Consider the following 11,710-nt stretch of genomic DNA (forward strand, 5'->3'; position numbering starts at 1 on the left):
GATGACATAAGGGGTCAGGCTCTAAGTCCATGAGATGGCGTTTCCTGGGAGTGGGGTATAATCTGTGAACAAACTTAAATTGTGTTTGCTGGTGATTTGAAACAGTTTTTAATATTATGAAAAATAACACTCCAAGATAAGACGGGGGTGGGAGAGAGCTCCCCCTGCCAGACAGAAATCATGGGGAGAGGTTTATGAGAGGATTTGCGGAGGAAGGAATAGAGACTGGACACGGGCTTAGAAACAGGAGAAAAGGACAGAGCAAATCTGCACAGCGGGTGAAGCGGAAGAGGTGAGGAAAAAGAGATATTACAGGACCTAAGCATGGACCTCAGCTGGAGGTAGAAAAAAATATGAAGAAGAGGGAAGATTATGCTGTATGACTTTTCAATTCTCGCACATTTCAACTGCGTACGGCTGTTTTAGCAGGGAACTCCGATCTCGTAGCTTTTGTGCATCATTTTGAAATGCCACTCCAAATTGCCCTTCTTTGGTAAAGCCAGGTTTCTGCCATTTTACTTTCAACTTTTTTCTACAAAGTTTATTTCAACTTTAATTTCAAAATAAGGAACGTGAAATCTCATAACTTTCAACTTATTGAAATGTTTCAAAATGTTTCATTTTTTTGGAAGTTTTAATATTTAACATGGTTATTCCTATTTAATCATTGCCAAATGCTGGGCAAGTTTTAACTATGGACAAAACAAATAAACACAAAATTCAATGATGTTATGCACTCAACAATGAAATTAATTACAAGATGTATCTTTGTGTTGCAGTGTGGCATAAAGAAGGGAAGAACGATCCACGTTGCGACTCCAATAAGCAAAGCACCTTATTAGCTGAAAAAAACAGAAAAAAATAGGTCCACAAGAGGTCAATACAAAGCAGGTAAATGACAAAACTAAGGCAGGGAGCAACGCAAGAAATTACACTGGGACAACTGTAGCAAACTTGGGAAATTACCACAGCCACAAACACGCAGTAACAACCACACACTTGCCGCTTGTTAACCTCATTATGCATGTGTATATATGTGTCTGTCCTAACCCTGTTTCCTGAGTTGGTCATTGTGTGGTTGTTATTGTGTGTGTCTATAACAGCTGTTGTCCTGTGTTTGCTACTATTTGCTATGGTTATTCCTGTGATGTTCCCTGCCTTAGTTATTGTACTGTAGCTTCCCTACTTCCCTACCCGTCATGGTCCCTTTGTTTTCAGGTACAGTCAAACCTCAGATTGCGAGTAACTCCATTTGCGAGTGTTTTGCAAGATGAGCGACATTTTTAAAATACATTTTAACTTGATAAACGAGCGAGGTCTAGCAATACGAGTATTACGTATACGCTTTGTCTGCCTAGCGTAAGGTGATCACAACTGAGCCGATGGTTTTTCTCTCTCTCTCTCTGCGGGATCGTGAGTAGTCACCTCCCATGCTCGGGCGAGTTGCTAGGGGAAATGACGTCCCTCACTCGTGTAGTCAAAATTTAGTAGAAAAGCACCACCAGAATAAGGGTGTAGCAGTGCCAGCGATGAATATGTTTAACTAGAATGCAATGTCCACATTTGCAAAAAGGAGGCAAAAACAGCTGTCATTGGATAGGTTCCTTGTTAAAGTTGCACAAAAAGAAAACAATTCCAGTGAGCCAACAGATAGCTGTGATTCCATTAGTTATAGTGAAAGTCGTCCTACAAAATAACCCTGCTCTTCTCGTCTCTCTCGTCTCCCTCACACCATCCACGATTCTTTTCAAAAATGTATTTTTACTTTATTAATTTTACTGTATTAATCATTTTTATATGAATATTCTTGGCTTATTCATGAGCCGAATCATCCGAGTTTCCATTATTTCTAAAGGGAAAATTCGGTTTGATATACGAGTACTTTGGATTACAAGCACGTTTCCAGAACGAATTATGCTCACAATCCGAGGTTTTACTGTACTCCCTATGTGTTCTGTTCTGTTTAATGAAACCCTGTTTTGTTGAGAGACACTTTATGGATCGTCCTTCCATCCCTGCATCCTGCCCGACCAGAAAAGCAAGTGAATCTTTGGTTATAATTTTATGATTTTATATGGTATATTTCTAATAATTGGTAGATCAGGAAGTGTCTTTCACCTTTATTTAAAATCTGTAATTTTGGGAGTTTGTAATTTGTTTCTTCATTTATGTTTAACACATCTTGGCAAGATCAAAAAACAGTCTTATAATGGATAATAAAATCAGTTTATTAAGTTATGTATATACATTTATAGATTCAAAAGGAAATGTAACATCATCTGTCCACATAGGCCCAAAGTTCTTATCTTAACCATAAATGTGAGGCTGGTGATGATAATAATGTTGTACATCTGGTAAAACAGGAATTGAGAAAATAGCACAGGAGTTTATCACATTGAAATACGTAAATCTTTTTATGTGGACAGAATGGCACCAGGATTCCTACAGGCTTGGATGTACGTCAGTGAACACACCAAGGGCGTGTTAACTAAGTAGTTCAAATACAGGGTATGTGCAGTAATAATCCTGTGGTATGAGTTTTATGGTAGCATTGTACCTAGACATGTATTTGTCCTCACAAGATAGATTAATCAAACAGGTTACACAAGGAAATGCATGGTGGGGGGGGGGGATTTAGGGCTGCCTGCACACCAGCCCCTTTGCCCGAACAATTGAAAGTGTCTCCTCCCCTCCAGTGTAATCACTGACGATAATGCAAAACATATAAAACCCACCCAACCCTCCGGTCTGGCACCTGCCCCTAAAAATACCTCTGTACAGATCTGATGTTAAAATATTATATTATATTTATATTCAATTATATTATATTAATTCATGAATCCCAGTTTCTGTTACTTATACACTGCTGGAAAGTAGTTATCAAAAACTTTCAAAATCATTCTACCATAGTTCCTTCTATATTTTAGTTTTATAATGATGCTTTAAAAAGAAAATGAGTGACATTTGAAAATATAATGCCTTTAAACTGAATTATTATGCAGCTGCAAGTTAAAGTTTTTGAGTTGTGATTGTGTATTCAAGATCATATTATGTATGTTGCTACTATACTTTTGTGTCTGAATGTCGTGTATACTTGGAAAAAGTTTTCAAATGTTTGTCTCCCTTGTACTATGTCTTGCTTTGGACAAAAATGTCTGTTAGATGTATAAATGTAAATGTCAGTGACCTTCTTTGCAATTCAAATGTGAAAGAACAAAACGCCAACACATACAGTTGTCTGGTGGGATTAGAAATCTGAATATATTTACTGTACATTTCAGTTAATCATAGTTTTATTCATATATATTATATATATATATAGTTTTATTTATATTCATATGTTGAACGATTTCTGAATTTTTAACATTACTTTCATTTTAGAGATAAGCTTAATTAAAGCAATACTAACTATACTGTAAGTGAAACACATGAAATAATTCTTGCCTATGCATATAACAAATAGGGAAAAATAGTACATCAAAGTGCATCTAGCTGCTTGTAGTTTGTCATTTTCTGTGATATCTTGAAATTTGGGAATCAATTACAATTAAAAAAAAAATAAAAATTCAGGCAGGCTGCCATATGAAGACCATCTATCCATTCATCCATCATCTGCTGCTACTGGGCAGCAGTCTAAGCTGGGATGCCCAGACCTCCCTCTCACTAGCTAACTTCTCTGGCTCCACCAGAGGGATACCAAGGTGTACGCAGGCCAACCAAAAGATATATTACCTCTCCAGCATGTCCTGAGTCTATTCTGGAGTCTCCTCATGTCTGAACCACCTCTCCAGGGAGGCATCCTAGATAGATGCCTGAACCACCTCAACTGGCTCTTTTCAATATGGAGGAGCAACAGCTCTACTTTGAGTTCCTCCCCAATGTCTGAGGTCCTCACCCTATCTCTAAGGCTGAGCTCAGATATGCTGTGAAAGAAATTCATTTCTGCCACTTGTATTTGCGATCTCATTCTTTCAGTCACTACACAAAGTTCATGGCCTTTGGTCAGGGTAGGAACATAGATCAACTGGTAAATCAATAGCTTTGCCTTCTGGCTCAGCTCTCACTTTACCATGACAGAAATGTGCAGTGCCGACATTACGGCTAATGCTGCACCAATCTGATTGTCAATCTCTTGCTCCCTTCCTGTACTCATGAACTAGACTTCGAGATACTTAAACTCCTCTGCTTGAGACATCCTTCACCAGGAGAGAGCAATTCAACCTTTTCCAGTTAAGAATCATGGCCTCAGACTTGGAGGTACTGATCCTCTGCTATTTGGGTATGCCTAGAAATTCTGTCCATAAAAATTTTGAACAGAATCAGCAGCAAAGGGCAGACCTAGTGAAGTCCAGCGCCCATTAGGAACCAGTGTGACTTACTGTTGACAATGTGAACCAAACTCTTGCTCCATTTAAACAGGGATATTATGGCCCGTAACAACAGACCTCGTACCCCATACTCCGGAAACCCCCACAGGACCTCCAAAGGGACATGATCATAAAAGTTTTTGTGAATATTTTGAATTAATGGCCCAGAGGATAAACAGTCATTTAGAAACCACTATGGAATTACTGAAGTAACGTAATGAATAACAAGTCAAATACTGATCTCATGTTTGTGCATCATTATATATATATAGCTACTTTATTTGTTCTTTTTTTTGTACTTCATTAGCAACTAAGTATTTGTGCCGCCTCAAGTGTTACGGTTTGTCCAAAAAATCGCTAGATTTATCACTAGTTGTATTATTTTTTTTTTTTTTGAGGGGGGGGGGGTCACTAAAGGGTCCGGAAAAGTCTTAAAATTCAGCGATAAAGTCGCTATATTGGAAACACAAGGTATGCCGCACATTTTGGTATTCGCATTACTTAACTGTACTCCCCTTATCTCAGTGCGCATGCGTCCTTTCCATATTATTTAACTTAATAAAGGCATGTTCAACAAATGCTTTTTGTCACATACACGATATGTTTCCTATAAATGCTATTTCGTAACTTGATTGTGAATGATACTGTACTCAAACTAGCTAATAAATAAATAAAAACTTTTTACTGGTTATCTGACTGCTTGAATATTTCACCTAAGTACACATAACAATAAAGGTGGTGATTCATAAAATACAAGGGCTTGCCATTTCAGTAAGCGGTCACCGCTATATTAAATAATCAAAGATTTCGATGATAATAAAAGTATGGAAAATTACTTTTAAATAGCCTACCCTTAGGCCACATGGGATTACGTCATGAGGCAACCAAAGCTGTACAAAACTGAAAGTTCCGACTAGCGATTTCATAGAACGCTGCGATAGTCTGCTTGAGAGTCTGAATTTAGGCAGTAGGTATATACACTGAAGCCCAGCACATATTAAAAGGTAAGATCGGGATATTTCATTGTTTAAGAATCAAAAACATATTAATATTGTCATTGTAAAAACTTGCAAACAATAAGTAAGGTTGCAAAGTAATTGGGGATGAACCTTGTAGAGCTTAGTAGCCAACAATATTGCTTGAAAGCTGGACGTTTTGTTATTTATAAACGTGTTACGTGTGCATCGATGTGATTAAATAAGTTTGTTTAAACAGTGAACTTTACCATAGTAGTTTCATTTCGTTCTAGGTTTCGGTATAGTACGATTGCTGGTACATACGATAGGCTGTTTTCTTACGCTTTATTTTCCTGTTTTCTGATTTACCTGAACATATAATGAGTTATTACTTTAGCCATTAATATCAGCAGACTCGTATCGTTTATTGCCCGAGGACAGGCGCGCAGTGCTTAGTTTGAACCTGTTCTCAACCCCGGGATCTCTTCTTCAGAGAAGTGAGCGATCCGATTCTTTTCAGCGGCTCTTTGGTTACACACGAAGAGAACCCAGTCGGACTTGAGAGCGGTTCTTTTTATCGTTGTGCCCAAATTTCACCGTGTTCCCTAAATCCACCCCTCTCCCCTTTGTATACGAGAACAGTAAGAACAAGCTAGTCACAAGATCTAGATGGGCAGTGGGCGGTGATGACTTAATGGTTAGGAAAGCGCGCTTGTAACTGAAAGATTTCAGGTTCGTATCCCCGACCAGCAATGTGCCACCCCAAGCTCTGCTCCTCGGTCGTTGAATTAACTACCCCCTGTGTTCCAACCCATACGTCACAACACATTGCGTTGTTGTGGGCTGTGTTGTGGTGTGTCGACAGTGATCACTTAATTCTAAATGTTTTTCGGTTTCTTAAAGGTAGAATGATTAGGGTTTGTGCGAACAGATGGTTTTCTAATATGAATTACATTCAAGGCAAGACAAGGAGGGTACATTTAAAGTAGTAAATTCATTGACAAAGCAGAGGGATATAGCGCCACCTTGTACAATATTTACATTGCAGATCAACATCTTAAAGAACTCATCCCACTTACTGTACTTAGGTACTTATTGCCAAAGGAAAGTTTTTGTGTGCAATTTGTTTTTTGTGCTGTTGTACCTTGGCGAGCACTAGGTGTAAATTAAACCAAGCTAAACTTGTGAAACCATAAAGCCTTAAAATGGTGAGTCATTTAATGGTCCAAAGCATGTAATTTATTATTATTGTTCTTTATTTAATCTAGGTCACTTGATGTACATTGTAGGGTATCAGTAAAGTCTTTTACTGCAGAAGTAATTAGTAAATGAAGTGACACGTTATTTCCACTCTTCCCAAACTAGGAAGTGAGCAGCTACTATGGAGACATTGCACACAATAAGTGAGGCAGAGATCAAGGACATCAGCAGTAGCATCACGTCACGGGTGGTGACAGAGGTGGTGGCACAGCTTCAGGGCAGACTTGGAGAGCTGAAGTCCACCACACTTGATATTGCGGTGACAGGAGAGTCTGGTTCAGGAAAGTCATCCTTCATCAATGCCTTCCGTGGTGTGGGTGATGAAGATCCAGAAGCAGCGAAGACCGGAGTCACAGAAACAACCAGGGAGGCCATCCCCTACATGCACCCCAATATGCCCACAGTGCGTCTGTGGGACCTGCCAGGCATCGGAACACCGGCTTTCCAGCCTAAGACCTACCTAGAAGCTGTAGGTCTGCATCAGTATGACTTTTTCATCATTGTAGCTTCCGAGCGATTTCGGGAATATCATGTGACACTGGCTCAGTGTATAGGGCAAGCAGGGAAAAAGTTTTACTTTGTACGCAACAAAGTAGACAACGACCTGGAGGCCACAGTCCGGCGCAGAGGTGGAGAGCCATCTGCCATATTGAATCAGATACGAGATGACAGCAATGCAGCATTGAGGAGGAGTGGGGTGCAACAGCCTCGCGTGTTCTTGATCTCTTGCTTCCAGCCACATCTCTTTGACTTCCCTTTGCTGCACACCACACTGGAGAGTGAGTTGGAGGGCCACAAGCGCCACGTTCTTCTCTTGGCACTCCCCAACCTCACCTCGACTGTGCTCGAGAAGAAGAAGCAGGCTCTCTATGGAAGTATGTGGCGGACAGCAATGACTGCTTGCCTGGGAGCCATGACACCAGGGTCTGCTGCGTCTGGTACTGTTCCCTTGCTCATGGACACACTGCGATCCTACCAGCAAAGCTTTGGGATAGACACCAACTCATTGCACCGCTTGGCAAGTCTTACAGGGATATCTTACCAGGTATGACATAATCTGGAAAATTCCTTGTTTTTGAATTCCTGACTCCTCATATTGGTTCATTGCTCAACATGTTTAATCAAAACATATGCACTATTCTCTTAAACTATCTGTATACTTTAATAAGCTCCAAATTTCCTTTCCTTGTATATCCACTAATGCTGGTTGCTTAATCTCTATCAACGGAGTGTTAAATAACTTCACATTACCTCCCTTTCACCAGGAGCTTCAAAGAGAAGTGCACTCTACAACCGGCCAAGAGCTCTCTCAGGAGGGCGTGCAGACGATGCTTTCTCAAGCAGCTGTAGGTCAACAGGTTGTTGCAAATATGGTGGAGAATCGGGTGCCTGTCCTGGGTACCATTGCCTCTGGTGGTATCTCCTTCCTAGCTTCTTATTACACCCTGAGATCAGCTATTAAAGACCTAAGTGAGGATGCTGCACGGGTATTGAGCAGAGCTCTGAAGGGGTGCCACCAAGAGCAGGATGATGTGCCAGATCCAGGAGATTTCTACTAGGTCTCCTTTTCAGTTGACTGAATTTATTCTCCGTTGACTGATTTAATGTTGTATTGAAATGTTATAATTTTCAGTATATGGCCAAAAGTATATGGACACCCCTATTAATTAAAGAAATTTTCTCATCATGCCTCATCTGTTGTGGACACAGATATATAATTAAGCACACAGTCACATGATCGCCTGGATCAAACAGCTGCAGAAAGAGTGGTTGTACATTATAATGACTTTTCACACGGTACCATCATAGGACCCCATCTTTCGAACAAGTCAGTTCGCCACATTTCTGCCCTGCCACAGCTGTCTTAGTCAATCATAAGTGATGTGATTGTGAAGGTCAGAATGTCTGGGAACAAACTTGTGAGCTCAGTGAAATGGGACCTGAAAGAGGCGTACACTATTTCCCATGCAAACGTTCCGATCTATAGAACCAAACTTGATGGCAGAATGTGCGTATTTGTGCGGAAACTCTGACCTATGCCTATGTACATTTTAGAGAAAGTTGGCAAACCAGGTGGAGATGGTGAATTGAAACCAGATTGTAGGAAAAATGCAAGCGGCATTATTAGACATATTGATGCCTTGTGCTTGTGAATCATAACTTGTACATTTAATCTCATAGCCCACATCACATATGCATCTTCTTTATTATTGAAAAAAAGCGGTTTTATTTGCGATAGCCATAGTTATTCCCTAAGGATGTTTCAATAGTAAAATAAATATGCCAACTCAAATCTTAAATCATATTACACTTGTAATATTTCATCAGCACTGTTTCGCACCAAAGTTTTTAAAATGTAAGTATTTTAGTGGCAGACATGATTGGATTATCACGATCATTTGGGCAAAGTGTGAAGGAATCAGTCTGATTGCTGGAAACATATAAACACTGCAGTCACACACTTGTGTAATACTGCATAATGGATCTTTTTTAATCTCATGTACTGTCCTGTTTGCTGCGCTCACAGTGATAGGATTTCCAAAGTGTTGCCACTTTTTTTTGTCACCCTATTGCTTTTACAACCAAACAAAAAGGTTTTTCTAGTCTCCACCTCACCCGCAAGCACCTCAGTTTCTGTTTCAGAGAAGTTTCTTTTCTTGCACTTCTTATCATTTGCCATGATAAGTTTAATGGGCTTAAAACGTTTACATCAATATTCATGAGGCGTTTTGCATTGACTATTTCACTTCACTTGTATGCACCAATATTGATGAGGTGTTTTGCACTGACAATTTGTGGTTGGATGTGGGCATGTAGAGAGCAGAATATGAGGTTGATCTATGTGCACACAATTCCAGGTCGAGTGTGATTTATAAAGACAACATTGCTTGCAAATCTGTGTACGCATGGTTTTATAAATCTGACACATCATTTTCGGTTTTTGTGCGTATGTATGCTTTCAGTATTCTACACACTGTTTCATAAATAAGAACACTAGAGGCAATTAAAGGAAAAAGACAGGACCAAGTTCATAAAGATTCCCTTCATTCCAGAATGAGATATTGGACAAGCTGTTGTCCACATACTTTTATCCATAAAGGATGTGTGTGTAATCAAGACCTTTGTGAACAAGTGTGACTTTTGGGGTTTTGTGAGAATAAGTTGGTGCTGATAGGACCAAAGAACAGCAATTAAAGTCTAGCTGTTCCTGAAAGCCCATAAGGGAGGGTCTATCTCTCCAGAACATTTCATTCCTCATATTAATATAGACACTGCTGTTCATATGGTCACAAGTGATATGTTGTACAGAATATTAAAAAGACATTTTCTAGAGGCAAACGATCCCCTAAAATAGATCACTTCTAAGGCCAAAATACATACACAGTCAAAGGTTTGGATACACATACAAAGGAGAGTGATAGTGTCACATCATATGACCTGGCCACCTGACATATACACAGTAGAGATGGTTTTGGAAGAGTTTGACAGGAGAGTGAAGAAATTTGATTTGAACCAGCAACCTTCTGAGTCCCAACCCACAGAGCTGCCCCCCCAAACAAATTAATTTGCATAATTCAATATATGTTATAGTTTTTATGACTAAATTTTCCTAAAATATAGAGAATAGTATAAACAAACCTTTCTATGGGTAGGTTTTCCAAACTTTTAACTGGTATTGTATGTCTCCATACATTAGATTTTATTTTTATAAATTAACTTTTGATCTGATTTTGAAAATAAGGATATTGTGTGACTAGACATGGAAAAACGACATTGCATCAACTTGAGCGTCACAGCTGCATTTTGCAGTAAACTGATCTTGAGGCAACAGTGTGAAAGTGCAGGACTGATGGTAATAAAATGAAACATTTCCTTGAAATGACTGCAATGTTGCTTAAGAGAACAAAAACATCACGATGAAGAAACTGTGTTTTGCTAAAATTAGTTCGTTGCCTTTAAAACATTTGAACACAAAGATTTGTCTTGTAGACAATTGTAAATGATTTCATTTATGGTGTTTATCTTAACCTTATAACAATCCAAGTAACCACACAATGTATTGAGTTTGGAAGTGACCATTGTCTCTAGCAAATAAATATTGTGGGTGGATATTAATTGTCTATTTCAGGTCGGAGTGAACTCATTTTTAGCATTCATAAGAAATTCATTCTTAGGCTGAGGTGCCTTTGAAAATGTAGTGGCAAAGTTCATGTGCTGGATATCTTGTTAAATATCAGAGATACAGAGGATCTCAGGCAGGAACCATGTAGCAATTTTCACAATATGCTCAATATTACTTTATTAAAATTGTATCTACATGTTTAAATGCAAATGTAATAAAATATATACAATCTTATCCCGCTAACATGTGTGGAGTTCTATATGGGTTAATATGATTCATTTGGATAATTTTCCTCTTTTAATGGTTGAAATTAGAATACATGGGTAGAAACCTCAATTACAATTATTACGAAATCTTATTTTTACTATGGCTGTAAAAAAATACATATATATATATATATATATAGTATAGTCTATATATAGTATAGAATAGCGTTCTGACTACCCCCCTCCCCTGAATTTGTCTGTTTTTTCCATCAGCACATGCTGTGACAATTTCCTCTGACACAAGTTAGTTAGGACACAGGGGTGTAACCGTGTGCAAAATTCAGGGTTTGATACAAAGCTCTGTTTTGGGTTCATGGTTCTGTGCAGTTTCGTAACAGCAGCGAAAGCGCAATTTTTTTGAAATTATATTATTATAACTGTCTAAAGAAAATACTAAGTAACCAAGTCGGGTCTGAATTTCCTGCAAAAAGCTGCTTAAATACCACAAATAAGTATGAACTGCCCCGTTTCTGCCTTCCTCCAATCATTTCCACACTCAGATGATGAGTTTCAAATATGTTGGCATGTTGGATGTGATTCCAGCAACATATGCGAGTCAGGACAGAGCCGAGAGACAGTCTTGGATTTATCAACTACTTTCTCTCTAGTGCTGGTATAATTCATTGTGAAACCAACATGTTCTCAAGAAACTGATAATGACTGACCATAGCCAGCATTAGCTGTAACCAGCTCACAGCCACAATGAGTATAATGCTTCCATGTTGAATTTAAGTTCCG

General features: G+C 38.9%; 1 protein-coding gene across 1 annotated transcript; it reads left to right on the plus strand.

Annotated features, from left to right (window-relative positions):
• The first annotated feature begins 5,226 nt into the window (after window positions 1–5,226).
• On the plus strand, window positions 5,227–10,949 carry LOC125749192 (interferon-inducible GTPase 5-like). Its single transcript, XM_049026207.1, has 3 exons — window positions 5,227–5,371; window positions 6,689–7,628; window positions 7,849–10,949. Exons 2-3 carry the CDS (start codon window positions 6,705–6,707, stop codon window positions 8,140–8,142), a joined length of 1,218 nt encoding a protein of 405 aa, XP_048882164.1. The 5' UTR covers window positions 5,227–5,371; window positions 6,689–6,704; the 3' UTR covers window positions 8,143–10,949.
• The last annotated feature ends 761 nt before the right edge of the window (window positions 10,950–11,710 follow it).

Source organism: Brienomyrus brachyistius, chromosome 9 (genome assembly GCF_023856365.1).
Source record: "Brienomyrus brachyistius isolate T26 chromosome 9, BBRACH_0.4, whole genome shotgun sequence".
NCBI lineage: Eukaryota > Metazoa > Chordata > Actinopteri > Osteoglossiformes > Mormyridae > Brienomyrus > Brienomyrus brachyistius.

Coding starts and splice junctions, on each gene's coding strand:
- LOC125749192 (XM_049026207.1), top strand. CDS start 6,705: ATGGAGACATTGCACACAATAAGTGAGGCAGAGATCAAGGACATCAGC. Junction 7,629..7,848: donor TTACAGGGATATCTTACCAG/GTATGACATAAT, acceptor CCCTTTCACCAG/GAGCTTCAAAGAGAAGTGCA.